Source organism: Zootoca vivipara, chromosome 13 (genome assembly GCF_963506605.1).
Source record: "Zootoca vivipara chromosome 13, rZooViv1.1, whole genome shotgun sequence".
In the NCBI taxonomy this organism is placed as follows: Eukaryota; Metazoa; Chordata; class Lepidosauria; order Squamata; family Lacertidae; genus Zootoca; species Zootoca vivipara.
The window spans coordinates 33080223-33102624 of NC_083288.1; the positions used below are offsets into that span (position 1 = coordinate 33080223).

General features: G+C 42.1%; 2 protein-coding genes across 2 annotated transcripts; both read left to right on the plus strand.

Annotated features, from left to right (window-relative positions):
* The first annotated feature begins 1581 nt into the window (after positions 1 to 1581).
* LOC118095476 (vomeronasal type-2 receptor 26-like) lies at positions 1582 to 10899 on the plus strand. The gene is made up of 6 exons (XM_035136727.1): positions 1582 to 1799; positions 2119 to 2410; positions 4325 to 5185; positions 5942 to 6154; positions 7486 to 7612; positions 9998 to 10899. Exons 1-6 carry the CDS (start codon positions 1582 to 1584, stop codon positions 10897 to 10899), a joined length of 2613 nt encoding a protein of 870 aa, XP_034992618.1.
* A 1822-nt stretch (positions 10900 to 12721) lies between these two features.
* LOC118095477 (vomeronasal type-2 receptor 26-like) lies at positions 12722 to 18843 on the plus strand. Its single transcript, XM_035136728.1, has 6 exons — positions 12722 to 12897; positions 13162 to 13453; positions 14360 to 15220; positions 15510 to 15737; positions 16891 to 17017; positions 17933 to 18843. The coding sequence occupies exons 1-6, from the start codon at positions 12722 to 12724 to the stop codon at positions 18841 to 18843; spliced, it is 2595 nt and encodes an 864-aa protein (XP_034992619.1).
* Positions 18844 to 22402: the final 3559 nt, after the last annotated feature.

Genomic DNA, 22402 nt, shown 5'->3' on the forward strand with positions numbered 1-22402 from the left:
CTGTTATTCAAGCAGGCATTTGTACTGTTTGGCTGGCAACCCCTCCCTCATTCCCAGATGCTGACAGGCATTCAATGACTGAAGAAATTGTATTGGAATGTAATGAGGGGGTCTTTGACTCTGGTTTACTCTGTTCTTGGCTACATGGGCTTCTTGGACATTGTCAGTTTTCTTGTAGTGTTCAGGTTAAGGGTCAATATAAGTGTCAATTTATTCTGAATTTTTAATTGTAATGAAATCAAATGAGTCACACACTGGAAATCCCTGTCCTGGGATAGTATCTTGTATCCAAAAGTGTGGGTGGGTGGGTGGGTGGGTGGGCATGGGTGTTCCAGTCCAAAGGAGACTACAGTCATACCTCGGTTTAGGTACGCATCGGTTTGAGTATTTTCAGTTTAAGTACTCCGCGAACCTGTCTGGAACGGATTAATCCACTTTCCATTACTTTCAATGGGAAAGTTCACTTCAGGTTAAGTACAGACTTCCGGAACCATTTGTGTTTGTAAACCAAGGTACCACTGTAATGTCATTGTGGCTATTTTCCCCAGCTTGAAAATTCCAACCAATGGGAACTTTCACCAGCAATTTCACTATGGGCACAAATCTACCTCCTTGGTGTTCCATGAGGCTAAAGGCTTCTATGGAAAATAAGTATCATCTTTGACCACATTTGACAGCTATCTCAGTGCAAAGTGGATATTCACTCTAGGCTCTTTATTTAGAGGCTCTGAAAGAACTGCTGCAGAGGCTGCAGAGGCAAATGGCATGTAACTCACATACATACAAACACATACATACATAAATAAAGCAATAACCCCTCTTAAATATATAATGCCATCATAAAACAATAAAATATTGGTGTGTTGTCCTTTTAAAGTTCTTTCTTCCAAACTGTTAACACAAAATCTTGTTTCGTGCTTCACTCTCAGTACCAAAACCAATTCTCTTTCAGTTGCTTCAGTTCTGGAGCAATCTTCCTAAAATGGATTCCTGTGGTAATAGCTCCATAAAGAAAAGAAAACATGCATGCCCTTAGTAACAGATCCACACTCATACTCTATTTCTGAACTTCTTTTCTTAGTCATTCCAAGACCTACTGCCCCTTGTTTTCTAACTCAGTAAAAGAGAAAACATCTCTTCAGAATATGTAACAAATAAATTTTCTTTAGTGATTCCACAGGGCAATTCTAGTTTTGGCAATAATTACCTTCATTATCAAAATAACTGTATTTAATTCTGAAGCTTCTCAAAACCCCAGTGCACAGTTTCAGTGGACACTAGCTACAGTAATAATGAAGGCTGTGGAGGATATCATACATAAGCAGAGCCAGTAGTCATTTAGAGCTAGGGAGGGGGGCTAGGAACAGGTGGTGATTCTGCATGCTTCACATTATATAGAATAAGAATCAGACCTATCAGACTAAGTTCTTGCAATATTCAAATCTTGAATCTACCATTCAAGTCAGATATACCGGTATGTAATTATGGAGAGTCTAATGACAGTGCTTATTTGCTAAAGAAAAGTGTTGCTAAAGAAAATAGAGGGGAACTGTAGAGTCAAGATTTCTGCTCACTTTTGTGATGACAGTTGCAGTGCTCTTGCTGCTGGTACTTCTTCCTCATGTGGTATGTGACATTCACAGTGTTCAATGCAGGGACCATCATCCCCACCTGCCACCTCAAAAGTATCATAAGTCCGGAAGCCTTATCCTTGGTGGCATTGCTTCTCAGGCTCGCTTGGTTTCCAACTCATTCATCTTCAACAAAGAACCCCCTCCAGCTTCGACAGAAGAGCTTGTGTAAGGACTTTTTAAAAAAAATAATCTTGCTTTATTCCCCCAGGATAATCAGAATATAAGAAATTATTGGAGCTGCAGAACACTGTCTTGTTCCTTTGGGGTGTAGAAAATCTTAAGATGATAAAGAGAACACTGAAGAAAAGAAGCTCCCTTTACTCCACATGTTAAAAGAATACCGTAGTCACACTTTTCAAAGCTACCTTACTTCTTCTTTCTTACATTTCTTTGTCCTTCCACATCCACTCCTTTATTCCAGTCATTTCTTTCTTTATCTGCATAAGGGAAACCCTTCTGATACAGTATTCGTCTCTCATTCTAGCATTGTGCCTAAGAACTACCAACACATTCTGGCCTTGGAGTATGCGGTGAAGGAAATCAATGAAAACTCAGAGCTCTTACCCAATGTCACCTTGGGTTTCCACATCTATGACAGCTATTTAAGTGCAAAGTGGACCTATCATGCTACTTTGGTAATTACATCAAATCCAGACAGGTTTGTTCCCAATTACAGGTGTGGTGTCCAGAATAGCCTGACAGCAGTCATTGGAGGACTGGACTCCGAAATCTCCCTTTACATTGCAACCATCTTGGATATCTATAAGATTCCACAGGTATGTTTTTAGTGGAGTATAGGCTTCTACTGACTTCATTTTTATTTCTGCTTTCATATAGATATTTATTTATGACTGTCTTGTGCTGGCTACGAGAAACAGTCTTCATGGACATTCATTTCCTATATAGCTTGGTTCCTGCTGAAACTCAGATGATCTGATACCAATGAACTTTTTATCTACATACCTAGGTCCACACTGAAAGCCAAACTGAACCTGTGTATGTTTAACAAACAAAATGCCTGCCCCCTTGGCTATAAAATAAGGGAGGGGAGTCTGGTTTTTTTTTCTTTATCAAATGGACTGGATTTAACCATCCAGGCGTCCTTTACCTTTACCTTTATCAAATCCTACTTATCTCATGGGGCTCAGTTCTGATTAGACATGGATAGGACTGTGTTGATAAATTATAATTTTCCCTTTCCCTCTTTTGAGGTGTGGCTAACAGATTGAGATTGAATGCTGACAAGACAGAAGTACTCTTTTAGGGGAACAGGGGGCGGGGGATATGGAGGACTCCCTGGTCCTGAATGGGGTAACTATGCCCCTGAAGGACCAGGTGCACAGCCTGGGAGTCATTTTGGACTCACAGCCATCCATGGAGGCTCAGGTCAATTCTGTGTCCAGGGCTCTATCTGGAATGCAGGCTGTGACCCTACCTGCTCACGAACTCTCACCAGAGTGGTGCATGCTCTAGTTATCTCCCGCTTGGACTACTGCAATGAGCTCTACATGGGGCTACCTTTGAAGGTGACCTGAAAACTTCAAATAATCCAGAATGTGGCAGCAAGACTGGTGACCACCAAGACCACATAACACCGGTCCTGAAAGACCTACATTGGCTCCCAGTATGTTTCCGAGCACAATTCAAAGTGTTGGGGCTGACCTTTAAAGCCCTAAATGGCCTCGGCCCAGTATACCTGAAAGAGCTTCTCCACCCCCAGCATTCAGCCCGAACACTAAGGTCCAGCGCCAAGGGCCTTCTGGTGGTTCCTTCCCTGCAAGAAGTGTGGTTACATGGAACCAGGCAGAGGGCCTTCTCAGTGGTGGCACCCACCATGTGGAACGCCCTCTCACCAGATGTCAAGGAAATAAACAACTACCTGTATTTTAGAAGACATCTGAAGGCAGCCCTGTATAGGGAAGTTTTTTATGTTTGAAGTTTTATTCTGTTTAATATTCTGCTGGGAGCTGCCCAGAGTGGCTGGGGAAACCCAGCTAGATGGGCAAGGTATAAATAATAAATTTATTATTATTATTATTATTATTATTATTATTATTATTATTATTATTATTAGCTACAGCCCTTCCCCTACAGTTCCAAAAAAACAGAGGTTCCCAGAATTATGTGTGCAGGTGAGGAGGCTATTTTATCCCAGATCTCAATGGTCATAGGAAATGTGCTTTTAAATTTCAGCAGATCACCTTCTCTTCCCTATTTTTTTTAAAGCGCAGAAGAGAAAAATGTGGCACCTGAGTTTCCCCCAAAGAGCAACATCTCCAGCAAGGCAACTGTGGTGTTAAGACATGCTTCAGAGAATCATGTGTGGCAGTGAGGAGGCTTTCTTATCCTCCACTATCAATACCCATCCCATGTAAAATGTACTTGTGAAGTCTAACACCTTCCCCCGTCCCCTTCCTGGATAACCCTTTCATTTGGGTCTCTACATTTCTCCAACATCTGTTCTATCACTGGAGTCTAATGCAGTTCTCTGCCCAACCTTGAACTCACTAGATGACCATAGGCTGCCTCCTGCTCCCTAAATATTAGATTCCTATCTCTATCATGCAAATAACGACATTCACTTATCTTGGAGGATAGTTATAACTATTAATTTAAAGTGCATTCCTTTCAATGCTTGCAAGTGGCATGTTTATTATTGTCTTTCTCCCCCATTATTAATATCTACTTAGCTCATATATGGTTCTGCTCCAGTGATGAATGATAAGACCCCAGGACTTTCCTTCTACCAGATGGCACCTCAGGAAGGCCAACAGTACATGGGGATTCTCTCTTTGCTGCTGCATTTTAGATGGACGTGGATTGGGCTAGTTGTTATGGATAATGACAATGGTGACACATTTGTGCAAATTGTAGTTCCCCTGTTTTCCAAGAATGGTGTGTGTTTTGCCTTCCTAGAAAGAATCCCTGGTTATGGTTTTGTCTCTGAAACTAATGGCATCATAAATCAGGGGGCAAAAATACATGATAAAGTGATGAGTAGCAAAGCCAACGTTGTGGTGGCCTATGGAGAATCTTATTCCATGACAATGTTCAGATGGCTTCCATTTATATCAGGATTCGAACACATGAGAAATAAACCAAAAGGTACAGTGTGGATAACGACAGCACAAGTGGAATTCACTTCACTGGCCTATCAAAGGAACTGGGAGACAGATTTATTCCATGGCACTCTGTCCTTCAAAATTCACGCCAGTAATATACCTAGTTTCCCCCAATTTGTTGCAAGCAGAATCCCATTCAGCAGAACAGAAGATGGTTTTATTACAGCATTCTGGAAACAGGCATTTGGATGTGAGTTTCCAAATACTGTTGTGGACAATATAAATGGAGATATTTGTACAGGGCAGGAGAAGATGGAGAGCCTTCCTGGAACTTATTTTGAATTATCCATGACTGGTCACAGCTACAGCATCTACAATGCTGTCTATGCTGTGGCCCATGCGTTACATGACATGTCCTCATCTGTACCCAAACGGAGAGGAATGGTGGATGAAAGAGGACCAAAGTTTCAAATTCAACAGCTCTGGCAGGTACTGGATTCAAAATCCTTCATTTGGCATCACACTGTATATTGGATGTTTTTCTTTTCTCTCCCAATTCTATAATAATAATAATAATAATAATAATAATAATAATAATAATAATAATAATAATAATAATATATTATTTATACCACGCCCATCTGGCTGGGTTTCCCCAGACACTCTGGGTGGCTTCCAACAGAAATATTAGAATACACCAATTTCTTAAAGATTAAAAGCTTCCCTAAACAGGGCTGCCTTCAGATGTCTTCTAAAAGTCTGGTAGTTGTTTCTTTCTTTGACATCTGGTGGGAGGGCGTTCCACAGAGCGGGTGCCACTACCAAGAAAGCCCTCTGCCTGGTTCCCTGTAACTTGGCTTCTCGCAGTGAGGGAACCGCCAGAAGGCCCTCGGCACTGGACCTCAGTGTCCGGGCAGAGCGATGGAGGTGGAGACGCTCCTTCAGGTATACTGTGCTAACATTTTATTCTTCCTTCCATATTGACAGGATATAATAGTCCCTATGTCAATCTGCTATTCTGTTTTAATGTTTGTGGTTTGTTAATTTACTATATGTACATTGTACTGATTTTTGCAGATTCATGTACAAGTCCTTCATGTAATCTCTTTGTCATCGAGAATGGGCGTGTCTTCCATAACTCTTTCCCCACGCAAATATGCAAAGTTGTTTTGCTGCCATTGAACCTTAATCCGAAAGATCCCAATGCAGTCCTTTCTATATCTTGCCTTTTCTCTTTCAATTTAGCTCCATCACATTCTCAGAGCTGTTTCATTTAACAACAGTGTGGGGGACAAAGTATTCTTTAATAAGAATGGAGAGGTAGTAGCTGGATTGGATATTGTCAACTGGATTCTGCCCTCAAATCAGTCCTTTCATCTTGTGAAAGTTGGGAGCATTGCAGACCAAGCATTCACTATCAGAGATGATGCCATAACATGGCACAACTGGTTTAACCAGGTATGGTACAATTTTTAGCAGACAAGGAAGTATTCAAATGTTGAGTGAACATTCACTTCTAATGTATGCATTAAATTTCTTTGGGCAGTGTTCAGCCCAAAGCACAATTTACGGCTGGCGGGTGGCGCTGTGGCCTAAACCACTGAGCCTAGGCCTTGCTGATCAGAAGGTTGGCAGTTTGAATCCCCATGACGGGGTGAGCTCCCATTGCTCGGTACCAGCTCCTGCTGTTCAAAAGCATGTCAAAGTGCAAGTAGATAAATAGGTACCGCTCTGGTGGGAAGGTAAACAGCATTTCCGTGCACTGCTCTGGTTCACCAGAGTCATGCTGGCCACATGACCTGGAAGCTGTACGCCGGCTCCCTCGGCCAGTAAAGCGAGATGAGTGCCACAACCCCAGAGTCGTCCGCAACTGGGCCTAACAGTTAGGGGCCCCTTTACCTTTTATGGCCTATTTATGTGAACAGGGTGCTTGCAGGAATGTGTCTGACTACATGCTCTCAAACCCTTCCCATCATGGCTGGGGAAATCAAGCGAGGGAGAGTTGATCAGGTGGGTGCAGGTTGAATATTTCCTTGTGTGAAGGGGTGGTACCTGCTGCTTCATCTACACTTGTTGAGAGAAGCAGATAATGAAATAATAGCCCATACTTCCCCTTTAGAAGTAATTTAAAAGAAACTCATCAGATCTTCTTGAAGGACTCCCTCCAATAATAATTGTGAAAACTGTCAATTTAATTATAGTCTCTGGTATGATATTCAATATACCATTTCCCACACTATATATATTCTGTTGTTTCACCTCTGTTTTCTGCATTCCCCTCTCCTATTCCTTTGTAATAGATTGTTTTTTTTATTGTTTTTATTACATTGAAAATATTTACTATGGGGTTTGTTGCCACCATGTGACCAATATTTTCAATAGGATGTTGTTTTTTGTTGAAAATACTGTGCCCAGTGTATGCATTCAAACAAGAGTCAATTTGGAGGAAAATGGCAGTGAACAAAACAACTGTCTTGTAAAAAAAAGGGGGGGACAAAAGAGATACTCCAACTCTGAATTATTCTTTTTAAAAACATGGCAACAATAGCAAAATCATACTACTGTGTAGGAAGCAAAATTGCAACCAAATTTATAGAAATCTGTTCAGTTTTTACAACACTGTACCGTATTAATTGTTTGTAGAAAAAGAAAATGGTGGTAGCTTTGAGCCCATTCATACATTACTAAATAGTCTTGTCACTTCGGAAGCATATGGCAAATTCCTGGAAACTTAAGGATTCCAAGCTCTTCATTCTGAACATTGTTCTCCTCTTTCATATTTGGATTAGACTCAGCCTCTTTCCATATGTACCGAGAGTTGCCACCCTGGGTCCAGCAAGAAGGTGAAAGAGGGGGAGCCATTCTGCTGCTATGATTGCATCCCATGTCCAGAAGGGAAGATTTCAGAGCAGAAGGGTAAAAAATATATTCTACTGGTTTACCAAGTAGACCAAATATAATCCAGAGCAATAGGTATACAGAACTGCTATAAAAAAAGAAGAGTGGTGTGAGGTTATTACTCTTCTGCACTTTGGGACATAAGTATTGCTATATATGGTGGACATCATTCTTTATGATAACAGAATTAAAGGTGATGTGGCCACATAAGAGCAGGTGGTTTCCACATACATTTCCAAAAACACAGTAAATGGTGGGGGGGGCGGTTTCCGAATCTAGTGGCACTTGAGCAGCCAGTGATGGTGTGAACTAGTTTTTTTGGGGGGGGGATTCAATTCAGTTTGAAATGAAATATGTGCATATACTATGCATATTATGCCATAGAGCAGGCATGTCCAACAGATGTCTGCAGTAGATCACTGGTAGATCATTGACTCCCCCAAAGAAGCTTTAACAACTGTGGCTCCCCTAAAAAAAAGCTCAACATTTTACCTCTTCCCTGAAAAATAGGCCTTCCTCCTTCCTAACAAAAAGCTCAACAACTTTGACCTTAACCCCCAAAAAAGGGGGTAGATCACTGTCAGTTTTTTAACTCTGTGAGTAGAATGCAGTCTCTTCGGAGTTGGCCATCCCTGACATAGAGCAACCCATGGGGCATGGGTTTTTCTTGGCGCTCCAAGCAGCAACTGTTGTTGATGTCATACATCTGTCTTAGGAGACAATGAAAGGGTTGAGAGCAGACCATTGAAGAGCTGCAGTGCCTGCTGTTGCTGTTGAAACTGATACAGGAGAGACATGTTTTACTGCAGGTGGGGCAGATGGAGGAGTCTGGTTTTGTTGCTACAGATGCACCATGGTCTTTCTTCTCTCTGCACTCCTCCCAGTGGTCATTCTCCTCTGGTCCCTACTGTAAACTGTTAATAAAGAAGACCATCTTTGGACCACCTCTTGCCCATGTGCACATCAGTTTGCATAGATGCAGAATAATCCACTTCTGCACAGGGATGGAATGCACAGCTTCACTCAATAATGCAGATTAAATAATACTCCTCTGTGATCCCAAAATCAAGCACTGGGTTGAGTCTAGAAACAAAGCTACTTTCCCTGGGACTTCAAGTGAGGCACCCTCAGAAGTAGTAGCGTCTAGCACTGCTGACACTGAGAAAAGAGAAGGGTGTCATCTTTGCAACTGATGCAATGACAGAAAATTGCAGCAACAATATGCTTAATGCAACTGTTTTGTCCACCTACATGTGTGTAGGTTGCTCAGGCAGCGTATGTTATGCTTGCAAGATCTGAATACTCATTGTTACCAGTAATTCACAACAGATTATTCTTGCTCAGTTGTACAATCATTATTGGCAATATTGTATACATGTTTAGTATTGTAGCAGCTATATAAATAATTATAGGTATGTTAATGGCACATATTTTATATAGCTGCTTTTATATAGCTGCTACAATATTAAACATTTTTTTAAAAAATACCTTGAGGTCAGGTATACCCAGCATGCTGTGTGTCCAATACACTGATGCAGTCAATTTTTGTTGAAGGTTTAATAATGAGTGGACTCCTGTCACCATTATCAGGGCTCTACGATCACATCCTTATGCCTAAACCAGTAATAATAATAATAATAATAATAATAATAATAATAATAATAATAATAATAATAATAATAATTTATTTATTTATTTATACCCCATCTGGCTGGGTTTCCCCAAACACTCTGGGCGGCTTCCCACAAAATATTAAAATACAATAGCCTGTCAAACATTAAAAACTTCCCTAAACAGGGCTGCCTTCAGATGTTGTTTGTTTCCTTGTCATCTGATGGGAGGGCGTTCCACAGAGCAGGTGCCACTACTGAGAAGGCCATCTGCCTGGTTCCCTGTAACCTCACTTCTCACAGGGAGGGAATTGCCAGAAGGCCCTCAGAGCTGGACCTCAGTGTCCAGGCAGAACGATGGGGTTGGAGACGCTCCTTCAGGTATACTGGACCGAGGCCGTTTAGGGCTTTAAAGGTCAGCACCAACACTTTGAATTGTGCTCGGAAACGTACTGGGAGCCAATGTAGGTCTTTCAAGATCGGTGTTGTGTGATTATGTGGACTTTTTGTTTAGTCGTTTAGTCGTGTCCGACTCTTCGTGACCCCATGGACCACAGCACGCCAGGCACTCCTGTCTTCCACTGCCTCCCGCATTATGTGGACTTACTGTATATCTATTTAAATGACTTTAAAATCCCCAGATTTAAATACCCAGGTGCTGGCAATTTGCAGAGTATCAGCATTAAAAATTATCCTGTAACTTGAATACATAATTTTTATTGGTCCTGGAGGAAGGATTTTGGCATGTTCTTTTGAGATTAATGGCGTAAGACAAAACCTTTTCATTTTTCAGATATGAACGACTGCCAGAAATGCACAGATGGGAAATATCCAAACAAAAACCAGGATTTCTGTATTCCCAAGACTGTAACCTTCTTGTCTTTTGAAGAACCATTAGGGATCAATTTAGCTTGTTTTTCTCTGTCCTTTGCTTTGATTACAGTTCTGATCCTAGGAATGTTTATAAAGCACCACAACACTCCCATTGTCAAAGCCAACAACCGCAACCTCACCTACACCCTCCTCATCTCCCTCTTGCTCTGCTTCCTTTGTGCTTTACAGTTCATTGGCCGACCTGAGAAGGTGACGTGTCTCCTGCGACAAACAGTTTTTGGAAGTGTCTTCTCTGTGGCCGTTTCTTGTGTCTTGGCAAAAACCATCACTGTGGTTCTTGCATTCATGGCCACCAAACCTGGATCCAGGATGAGGAGATGGGTGGGGAAGGGATTGGCCAACACCATTGTTCTTTCCTGCTCTGTTACTCAAGTAGGCATTTGTACTATTTGGCTGGCAACCTCTCCCCCATTCCCAGATGTGGACATGCACTCTGTAACAGATGAGATTATATTGGAATGTAATGAGGGGTCTGTGACTCTGTTTTACTCTGTTATTGGCTATATGGGCTTCTTGGCCATTATCAGTTTCATTGTGGCTTTCCTTGCCAGGAAGTTACCTGACAGTTTCAACGAAGCCAAGTTTATCACTTTTAGCATGTTAGTGTTTTGTAGTGTTTGGTTGTCCTTTGCTCCAACCTACCTGAGCACCAAGGGGAAATACATGGTTGCTGTGGAGATCTTCTCCATTTTAGCCTCCAGTGCTGGCTTGTTGGGTTGTATCTTTTCCCCCAAATTCTACATTATCATTTTGAGACCTGAGCTGAACAACAAGGAACAGCTAATAAGAAGAAAAGAATGAATGATTTGTGTCTTTATGCAATAGTTTGTGAGAATCTTATTTTCAGCAGCTACCCTATGTACTGCCCTGGACGCAAACTAAAGGCCGGTTTAAAGTCAAACTTGACCAGAAAACCACTACGGTCTGTACCACTGAAACTGCTACATTGAAATACAGTAGGCCCACAACTTATGTAGGAGTTACATTCCAGGGATTGCACCGAAACCAAAATTTTAAATTGTCAAAATGTCAATATTGTTTCTTGGACGCCTACCTCCTTGCCACTCCTTATCTATCATCTATCTATCTGTCTGTCTGTCTGTCTGTCTGTCTGTCATCTATCTATCTATCATTGATCAATCAATCTATCATTGATCTATCGATCTATCATCTATCTATCTATGCTAAGCATATAAAGTTGAATGAACACAAATTAATGTGCATGAGTTGTGGGTTTTCTGTATATATCGTAAATGAAAGATATAACCCTGGACAGATGGCTACCTCCTTGGATGCCTACCTCCTTGCCACTCCTTATCTATCACCTGTCTGTCTATCTATCTGTCATTGATCAATTCATCAATCTAGCGATCTATCATCAATCTATCATCTATCGATCTATCATCTATCTATGCTAAGCATATAAAGTTGAATGAACACAAATTAATGTGCATGAGTTGTGTGTTTTCTGTATATACCATAAATGAAATATATAACCCTGGACAGATGGCTCTGTTAACTGTATTCCATTAGACAGTATGATAGGTAAACAACTTTCCCCCTATAACAAAGGCATGCTCAGGTTGCAAAAACCAAAAATAACACAGGGTTAGATGGGGGGGTTACAATATTATTTCAAAATTCAAAAAAGATTGTTGAGTAAATGTCTTTTATTTGGCATATTCTCAAGAAGTTCAGCTGCATCAACAAGTATAATCATTACTTCTCTGCTCCCACACCAGTCCATTATTGCTGGAATCTACACTTGAGAAATGCCTTGCCTTGGGAAGAACCAGAATAATGTCACAAAAGTGTGGCAAGCTTCTTTCTTGGTATCATTTTCTTGTTCTCTGTCATTCCAAGTCCTACTCTCTTAATAGGAGATAAAGCTATAGTTCAGATGTGAAAAACAATATTTCTTCAGCAATTCCCCGGATTTAAGTTGGTGATTAACTTCCTATTTATGACCAAAATGATGGCAATTAATTCTGCTGCAATCTCAAAACCCACAGGAATACCCAACTTTGACCATAATTGCCCACTTCTCTCATTATCCAAAGAAATGTAATTATAACTCTGCTGCTTCTCGAAAATCCTAGACAGTTTCAGGGATCACGAGCAAAACTAATAGCTAAGATGGTGAACAATGTCATAAGTATAGCCAGTACCACTTAGAGCCAAGGAGAGGACTTGGATAATTTGCATCAGGAGCAGGCAGATATCAGGCTTGCAAAATCTCCTTTGTTTTATTATAGAAGCCCAAGAACCACCAGTGGAGCCAGGTATCAGATAGCAGCAGGGAGACAACATATCCTAAGGATTAGGGAACAGAATACCTTTGAGCACATGCTCAGCCCTGGAATTTCTTTTCAGAACCAGAACTGCGCTCATAATACCATGTATTAGTAGATTCTGACCTATCTTCTGCACACCTCTGCTTCTCATTCTATAGTTTCTATTCTATACTGATATTCCTATCAGAAGACCAAACTAGCAGACACGTATCATCACAGAAAGTCCAATTTTACTGTGGAAGAACAAAATAAGAGAATCTGGGTGTAGAATGAATATTTCCCTTGTAATGTTGATTTTAGTGGTCTTGCAGCTGGTATTTCTCCCTCACATGGTATGCAAGGTTTGCAATGTTCAATGCAGGGTCCATAGTCCTCACCCTCCGCCTCAAAAGTACCATCAGCCAGGAGATATTATCATTGGTGGAATTGTCTCTCAGGCTCGCTTCATCTCCAGCTCATTCACCTTCACTAAAGAACCCCCTCCAGCATTACTGGAAGAGCTTGTGTAAGGACTTTTCTTCCTTCCTTTATTCCACTAAAATAATATAACGAAGTATTGGAGTTGCAGAACTCTGGGTTATTCATTTGAGCTGTAGAAAAGGTTATGATGTTAAAGAGAACACTGAAGAAAAGAAGCTCCCTTTACTCCACATAGTCACACTTTTCAAAGCTACCTTACTTCTTCTTTTTTTACATTTTCTTCCATTCATTTCTTTCTTTATCTACATAAAGGAAACCCTTCTGATACAGAATCCATCTCTCATTCTAGCATTGTGCCTAAGAACTACCAACACATTCTGGCCTTGGACTACGCGGTGAAGGAAATCAATGAAAACTCAGAGCTCTTACCCAATGTCACCTTGGGTTTCCACATCTATGACAGCTATTTAAGTGCAAAGTGGACCTATCATGCCACTCTGCTATTTCAATCCACTCTAGACAGGTTCATCCCCAATTTCAGATGTAGTGTCCAGAATAGTCTGACAGCAGTCATTGGGGGACTGGACTCCGAAATCTCCCTTTACATTGCAACCATCTTGGATATCTATAAGATTCCACAGGTAGGTTATTTGTGGAGTATTGGAATCCATTTTTTCTTTCTGCTTTCGTTTCATTGATTGGAGTTAGAAATGGGTGCACATAAAATAATCATACAGATCTTATATATTTTTCATGACTGTCTTGTGCTGGCTGAGAAAAACATTCTTCATGAACATTCATTGCAGCTGAATGTTGCAACTAATCAGATAATCTGGTAAGGTTTAACTTTTTATCTGCATGCCAAGGTCCACACTCTGAGAGCCAAAGTGGACATTTGTAAAAGTTCAACCCAAAATAAAAAGTGCTCACCCCTTTGGCTACAGTGTGGGAGGGGAGTCTATATTTATTATGAACCTGGACATGTTGGACATGTTGGAGATGGGCATGAAACCTTCTCACTGCCTCATACTTCTTGCTCTCTGAGCCAATGGCATTTGATATCAAAATATAGTGCTGTAGAGTAGGACGGGGCTTATACAGACAGACCTACACACACACTTTCACCAGACTTCCCTTCTCTTGAAAAGGTGAGTGGCTTTCAAGTACTTGCTTCCAAGTTCATAAAACACCTTAGAACAGAACTTTCCCCTTCGATAAAACAGGCATTTTTGAGGTGGATGAGATGAAGAATTGTTTGACTCCATTCTAATGGAGTGTCCTAGCAAAGGTATTTGAGTTCAAGTCTATTTCTTTTCATTAGAGTCAACAGCAATTATCCATTAAGCATTGAACTCACTAGATAACAATAGACTGGCTCCCATTTCCTGAATATCTGATTCCTTTCTGTGTCACAGGAACAATAAAAATTTCCCTTTCTTAGAGGGTTGTTCTAACTATTAATTGAATGTGGGTTGGGGTTTTTTTTCAACATTTGAAAATGCCATTCTTATTATTGTCTTTCTCCCCTGTTGTTAATACTTCCTTAGCTCATTTATGGTTCTGCTCCTGTGATGAATGATAAAACTCCAGGCCTTTCCTTCTACCAGATGGCACCTCAGGAAGACCAACAATACATGGGGATTCTCTCTTTGCTGCTGTATTTTGGATGGACATGGATTGGTGCCATTGTTATGAATAATGACATTGGAGAAAGATTTGCACATATTGTAGTTCCACTGTTTTCCAAGAATGGTATCTGCTTTGCCTTCCTAGAAAAAATCCCCAGTTTTAATTTTGTCAGTGGAATTAATGATATGCTAGAAATGGGAGCAAAAATTCATGATACAATAATTGCCAGCAAAGCCAATGTAGTGGTAGCCTATGGAGAATCATATTTCATGACCATTTTCAGATGGTTTCCATATGTATCAGAACTCGAACACATGAGCGAGAATCCAAAAGGTACAGTATGGATAATGACAGCACAAGTGGAGTTCACTTCGTTGGTCTATCAAAAAACTTGGGAAACCGAATCATTCCATGGCACACTGTCCTTCAAAATTCACTCCAGTAATACACCCGGTTTCCTTCAATTTGTTGCAAGCAGAATCCCATTCAACAGAAGAGGAGATAGTTTTATAATGCCATTCTGGCAACAGGCATTTGGCTGCACGTTCCCTAATGTGGTTGTGGATAATGTGAGTGGAGACATTTGTACAGGACAGGAGAAGATGGAGAGCCTTCCTGGAACTTATTTTGAATTATCCATGACTGGTCACAGCTACAGCATCTACAATGCTGTCTATGCCGTGGCCCATGCGTTACATGACATGTCCTCATCTGTACCCAAACGGAGAGGAATGGTGGGTGAAAAAGGACCAAAGCTTCAAATTCAACAGCTCTGGCAGGTACTGGATTCAAAATCCTTCATTTGGCATCGCATCGTGTACTGAATGTTATTCTCTCCCAATTCTTACTGTGCTAACATTTTCTTCCTTCCTTCCTTCCCTTTCCACCTAGAAAGGACACAATAGCCTTTATTACAATCAGACACCCTGTTAGACTCTTTGTGGTCTTCTCTGGGATATAAAGAATGGGCATATTTTGCATCATTCCTTTCCCACTCAAATGTAAAGCATCGTCTGAAAGATCTAAATGGGCCCTTTTTCTAGTCTTGCCTTTTATGTTTCTATTTAGCTCCATCAATTCCTTAGAGTTATCTCATTTAACAACAGTGTGGGGGACAAAATATCTTTCAACCAGAATGGGGAGGTAGTGGCTGGATTGGACATTGTCAACTGGATTTTTTCCTTGAACCAATCATTTCATTCCGTGAAAGTTGGGAAGGTTGATCCTGAGAGTCCTGCAGACCAAGCATTCACAATCAGTGAGGATGACATAACATGGCACAACTGGTTTAACCAGGTAGGATCCAATTCTAGACACGTAGGGAATTATTCAAATGTTGAACGTTATATTTTTAACCTGCCCTGAGTTTATTAGATGTTCGAGGTTGGGCTAGACCTTTTATAACTAAAATAACTAAAATATTAATCTCTAAAGGTAAAGGTAAAGGGATCCCTGATCATTTGGTCCAGTTGTGACCGACTCTGGGGTTGCAGCACTCATCTCACATTATTGGCTGAGGGAGCCGGTGTACAGCTTCCAAGTCATGACAAAAGCGCTTCTGGCGAACCAGTGCAGCACATGGAAATGCCATTTACCTTCCCACTGTAGTGGTACCTATTTATCTACTTGCACTTTGACGTGCTTTTGAACTGCTAGGTTGGCAAGAGCAGGGACCGAGCAACGGGAGCTCACCCCGTCACAGGGATTCGAACTGCTGACCTTCTGATCGGCAAGCCCTAGCCTCTGTGGTTTAACCCACAGTGCCACCTAACAGCTAATAGAATCAGACCTGCAACTTGAGGCCATTACATGTGCTCCTTTGGCCCCATCCCTACTGGCTTATAGGAAGGGGGGCCAGGGGGTGACTGTTTGGGTCCAGTGTGTGGTTAACACTTCACTGCATGAGAAGGTGGTCCCCATTGCAAGTGTTGCATTGAAAGAGGCAGTGGGGAGACAGCGCCTGCAGAAACCAACTCTGGACCCTTTGGATTGGAACAACTATTGACCAGTTGTAAGTATCTGCTTTGGGGGGGGAGGTGGCAGAGAGGGCCCTGTAGGAGCAGCTGCGGGCATTCTTGGAAGACACAGATTACTTAGATCCAGTCCCAACCTGGCCGCAGAATACAATTGGCCTTGCTTGCCCCAGTGGATGACCTTTGCTGAGAGTGGGGAGGGGTGTGTGACCATGCTCCTGCTTTTTTATCCCTCATTGGCTTTTCATATTGTCCACCATGGTACAACATTGTGGCTCTCACCAATCCATGTAGGTGAGAGCCCCAATGTCGTGCCATTTTTAATGTTATAAAAGGGGGAAATAGAAGTATTGATCCCATTCGTACATTACTGAATTATGTTGTCATTTCAAATGCATATGGAAAATCCCTAGAAACGTAAGGAGCCCCAAACTCTTTAGTCTGAACATGTTTATTCTCTTTCATGTATGGATTAGACACGACCCCTTTCAATATGTAGCAAGAGTTGTGCTCCTGGTTACAGCAAGATAGTGAAGGAGGGTCAGCTATTCTGCTGTTATGATTGTATCCCATGTCCACAAGGGAAGATTTCGAACCAGAATGGTAAGAAATATATTTCAAATGTAATTAAGAGGAATAGGTATACAGCAATACTTTTCTTAGGTGGTATGATTGAACAGTTTGGTAAGGAGAGGCTGTGAGGAAGCTACTGGAGACAAAATAATCTGGAGTGTGTCTGTGATCTGTTATTTAATTTTTTTAATAAAAAAACAACAACAGTGAATAGCTGGCCATTAAAAATAATTTAACCACTCAGCCTCTGCCACATTTCATCATATCTGCACTAATTTTAAATAGAGAATAAAAAAATTCCTTCCAGCAGCACCTTAGAGACGAACTAAGTTTGTCATTGGTATGAGCTTTTGTGTGCATGCACACTTCTTCAGATACCTGGAGAAGTGTGCATGCACACAAAGCTCATACCACTGACAAACTTAGTTGGTCTCTAAGCATAGCTGCCAAGTCTCCTGTATTCCCCGGGAAACCCCCGTTTTTCCAGCTGTTCCCAGCTGAAAAAACAGATTTTTTTTCCCCGGTTTATTCTGGCGCGGTGGCCATTTTGGAACTGGGCGGAGCATGCTCAGAAGCGACTTTTGATGCAGCTCTGCCCAGTTCCAAAATGGCTGCGGTGTGACTTCTGGCGCGGCAGCCATTTTGGAACTGGGCAAAGTAGCATCAAAAGCATGCTCCGCCCAGTTCCAAAATGGTGGCAGCACTACTTCCGGTCTGCTACTTCCAGTCCGGTCCCTTATTTCTCAGACAGGAACTTGGCAGGTATGTCTCCTAAGGTGCTGCTGGAAGGAATTTTTTTTTATTTTGTTTCAACTACGTCAGACCAACACGGCTACCTACCTGTAACTTTAAATAGAGAGTGTTTAGTAGTGTTGGAGCTCTGGCATGTTCTTCAAACTGGTGCCAGAAAGCTTAATGGCTTGACCAAATCATTTCATGTTGCAGATATGAACGACTGCCAGAAATGCACAGATGGGAAATATCCAAACAAAAACCAGGATTTCTGTATTCCCAAGATGGTGACCTTCTTGTCTTATGATGAACCATTAGGAATCAATTTAGCTTGTTTTTCTCTGTCCTTTGCTTTGATCACAGTTCTGATCCTAGGAGCATTTCTGAAGCACCACAACACTCCCATTGTCAAAGCCAACAACCGCAACCTCACCTACACTCTCCTCATCTCCCTCTTGCTCTGCTTCCTTTGTACACTGCTATTCATTGGCCGACCTGAGAATGTGACATGTCTCCTCCGACAAACTGCTTTTGGCATAATCTTTTCAGCAGCTGTTTCTTGTGTCTTGGCAAAAACAATCACTGTGGTTCTAGCTTTCATGGCCACTAGGCCAGGATCCCAGATGAAGGGGTGGGTGGGGAAAAGACTAGCCAACTACATTGTTCTGTCGTGCTCCTTGGTTCAGGTAGGTATCTGTATGGTGTGGTTGGCAACCTCTCCCCCATTCCCAGATGTGGACATGCACTCTGTAACAGATGAAATTATATTGGAATGTAATGAGGGGTCTGTGACTCTGTTTTACTCTGTTCTTGGCTATATGGGCTTCCTAGCCATTTTCAGTTTCATTGTGGCTTTCCTTGCCAGGAAGTTACCTGACAGTTTCAATGAAGCCAAGTTTATCACTTTCAGCATGCTGGTCTTTTGCAGTGTTTGGCTCTCCTTTATTCCATCCTACCTGAGCACCAAAGGAAAATACATGATTGCGGTGGAGATCTTTTCTATCTTAGCCTCCAGTGCTGGGGTGTTAGGGTGCATCTTTTCACCAAAATGTTACATTATATTATGGAGACCTGAACTGAACAATAGGGAAGAGCTAATAAGAAGAAAACACAGAAAAAATTAAGAACCTGCAAGCTTTGTTTTAGTTTATGATCTAAAGTTGCAAATATGCAGAGCAGAATATTTGTAGTAGTCAGCACAGATAAATCTTATTTATCTATCCCACTATCTGCCCCCTCACTATTTGAAATTTTACATATTCAAGCATAAAGAATTATGCCCAAACCTCACTATACACTCTGCAAATTCAGATACCTGAACAGATGAATCAGAGACCAGGGGAACTGGACAAATCAATTTTTGCCTTTGTCTCTCTTTTACTGATTGGTTGCAGCCATTTCAGGAAGATATCAGGTGGGGGTGGGGATTGGATAAATCCCTGATTAGAAATGTTTCCATAGGAAATAATGGAAATTATGGACTTCTTATGCAAACACTTGCCTAATGAATGATTTCCAGGAACATTTGTTTCATAAGCAGGAAATGCATACTGTATATCGTTATATTTCTAACTCACGTTTTCTTTTAGGAGCTTTTCAATTTACCACAAGTTAAAAACTTTATTTGGAATACTGGATAAGAAATTGTCTAAAGGGAAACTATGGAGCCCATACATCTTACTCTCGTCTCCCTTTCAGCAGCTCTTCTTGAAATCCATGAGCTGCTTCTCAAATTCTTCTCCCATGGGATCTGCTGACTAAGAAATTCTCAGAGCATTCTACCTTTTTGTACTTCAACGATTCTTGAGTGTGCACTGTTTGTGTGCTGTTTCACCTCTTCCTGTTGGCATTGAGGGAGTGGAGAAGGCAAAGCAAAGCAGCATGAGCATACTAAAAAAAACAAAGAGGAACAGTAGGCAGCAGCTGTCCTGCAGCAAATAATGCGGGAGCCACTTCCAAAAATGGCAGGACACAGACCCTCAGCGATCCTTTGGCTGTCTCAACCCAACTTGGCTGATGCTGAAATAAACCCAATTAAAAAATTCCTTCCAGTAGCACCTTAGAGACCAACTAAGTTTGTCATTGAAATGAGCTTTTGTGTGCATGCACACTTCTTCAGATACACTGAAACAGAAGTCACCAGACCCTTATATATAGTGAGAGGGTGGGGAGCGGTATCACTCAGAAGGGTGGTGGGAATGGGTATTTGACTGATAGGTGTGGAAACTTGTTGATGACTGTTAACGACTTCAATTGGTCTTACAAGAAAAAGCAAGAAGTGAGATGGCTAAAAATAGCTTCATCATGTATAATGACATAAGAATCCAATGTCTCTATTCAGACCAGGTCTCTCCGTGGTTTTAAGTTTGGTAATACGTTGCAATTCAGCAACTTCTCTTTCCAGTCTATTTCTGAAATTCTTTTGTAATAAGACAGCTACTTTGAGATCTTGTATAGAATGTCCTGAGAGATTGCCTGGCTGGACTGTGTCCTTGAACTCGGATTTTTGTTTGGCTGAATGGGGGGGGTAGAGAGGGGTGTGAGTGTATGAAGAAACTAGCCTACTGTACAAAAGGTTGTGGCCAATGCACAACTAGGTTTGGAGATCATGATACATAGTATAGTATTTATTTTTTAACAGTACAAACGTATACATGTCTACCTGAAGTAAACCCTAATAAGTTCAATGGGATTTACTTCCAGGTAAGTGTAGCGCAGGTGGTGCTGTGGGTTAAACCACAGAGCCTAGGGCTTGCTGATCAGAAGGTCGGTAGTTCAAATCCCTGCGACGGGGTGAGCTCCCGTTGCTCAGTCCCAGCTCCTGCCAACCTAGCAGTTCGAAAGCATGTCAAAGTGCAAGTAGATAAATAGGTACTGCTCCAAGCGGGAAGGTAAACGGCGTTTCTGTGCGCTGCTCTGGTTTGCCAGAAGTGGCTTTGTCATGCTGGCCACATGACCCAGAAGCTGTACGCCGGCTCCCTCGGCCAATAACACAAGATGAGCACCGCAACCTCAGAGTCGGTCACGACTGGACCTAATGGTCAGGGGTCCCCTTTAAGTGTATATAGTATTGCAACCTTAGTCTACCTTTTGACCTTGATTTGTAGGAGTCTTGTGCATCCTTCAGCATATATTTAATAATATGATTTGACTTGCTCTGCAGATGCTAATAAATAATCTAGACTTTCACAACCCTGCTTTCATCAGTGTCAGACAATGTCAAGATTGCATTTACTACTTCTTCATTTTTTTGAAAGTTGGCAGATTCATATGCAGCCTCTTTCATCACTACCAAGTGCAGAATTGCTGTACCAGGGGAAAGGGGAATGTTCTCCAGCACTGGAACAAGGAAGCCCTGAGGCATGTTTTGAAATGTCTATGGCTGTCTCTTTCCAGCTTTGTAGAACACAGCATCCAATGATTTTGTTAAAGTGTGGCATTTTAGGGAAGCAGGGAACACATGAGTACATATAGCTAAGGTGAAAGAACAGCAACAAGGAAAAAAGCAATGGATTTCAAACTCATCGGATGTCAAGGAAATAAACAACAATCTGACTTTTAGAAGACATCTGAAGGCAGCCCTGTTTAGGGAAGTTTTTAATGTTTGATGTTTTATTCTATTTTTAATATTGTGATGGAGTGGCTGGGGAAATCCAGCTGGATGGGTGGGGTATAAATTATTATTATTATTATTGTTGTTGTTGTTGTTGTTGTTTTTGTTGTTGTTGTTGTTGTTGTTGTTAATGCTCTGACTGATGCTCCATTTCTTAAAGAGATTGTTGAAGGCTTATATCTGGAAAGCATTGGAAAACCCATTCCAGGACACTGTTATACGAAAACTCACATTTTATGTCTGAAGTATGGTTGCCATATTTCGAAGTCTCCATATAACAGATGCTAGGGAGACAACTGTTGTTGATATAGCAGTATCAATGTGCATGGCATTCTACATCCCTCCCCACCCTGGTGCCCTCCATATATTTTGATATATGACTGCCATCAACCCTGAGCATTGGTCATGCTGGTTAGGGTGGATGGAACTTGGAGAACCAGAGGTTCCCCTTACCTACACAATAGAATTCAGGGCAATTGGGGGAAGGTTGGCAGGAGGACAGTGGCTCTTTGGGTAGCAACAGCATTGTGGTGTTTGTCTCCCTTTTCCTCCCTCTTTATGCTGTTCTGGGAGCAGGGCCGTCTTAAGTATATCCGGCGCAGTGGTGCAAAGATCGCTCCAGCGCCCTCCCGTTTCCCAGAGTAGGCGACCTGTTTACTGCACTGCTGGCAGCTTTGCGGGGCTGGGGGAGGCGGGCAGTGGCTGGAGGGCGGCTCCTCTGGCGGGGAAGAGGTGGAGGCAGGGCCGTCTTAAGCATATCTGGCGCCCTGGTGCCGTGGTGCGAAGATCCCTCCAGCGCCCCCAGCGCCCTGTTTCACAGCGCCCGCCGCATGGCTGCCACGGGCACAGCAGCGCGGCACCCCCCTGGCAGCCCTGCGTCACCCAGCCTTGCTGTAGGGGCAGCCCTGGGTGGAGGCTCCAGGCACTGCGCTGCTTCAGCAAGGCGGGCGAGGGCGGCGAGCTGATGCAGGGAGGCACTGCGTCCAGCCTCCACCTCTTCCCTGTCGCCCTCCAGAACTTGTCACCCTGGTGCCCCACGCCACTTGCCTCTATGGGCAAGACGCCCCTGT

Bases quoted from the DNA above. Each gene is read 5' to 3' on its own strand.
- LOC118095476 (XM_035136727.1), top strand. From the start codon at position 1,582: ATGACAGTTGCAGTGCTCTTGCTGCTGGTACTTCTTCCTCATGTGGTA. The intron at 1,800-2,118 runs GTAAGGACTTTT...CTCTCATTCTAG, and splicing joins GCTTCGACAGAAGAGCTTGT to CATTGTGCCTAAGAACTACC. The intron at 7,613-9,997 runs GTAAAAAATATA...TTCATTTTTCAG, and splicing joins GAAGATTTCAGAGCAGAAGG to ATATGAACGACTGCCAGAAA.
- LOC118095477 (XM_035136728.1), top strand. From the start codon at position 12,722: ATGGTATGCAAGGTTTGCAATGTTCAATGCAGGGTCCATAGTCCTCAC. The intron at 12,898-13,161 runs GTAAGGACTTTT...CTCTCATTCTAG, and splicing joins GCATTACTGGAAGAGCTTGT to CATTGTGCCTAAGAACTACC. The intron at 13,454-14,359 runs GTAGGTTATTTG...ATACTTCCTTAG, and splicing joins ATATCTATAAGATTCCACAG to CTCATTTATGGTTCTGCTCC.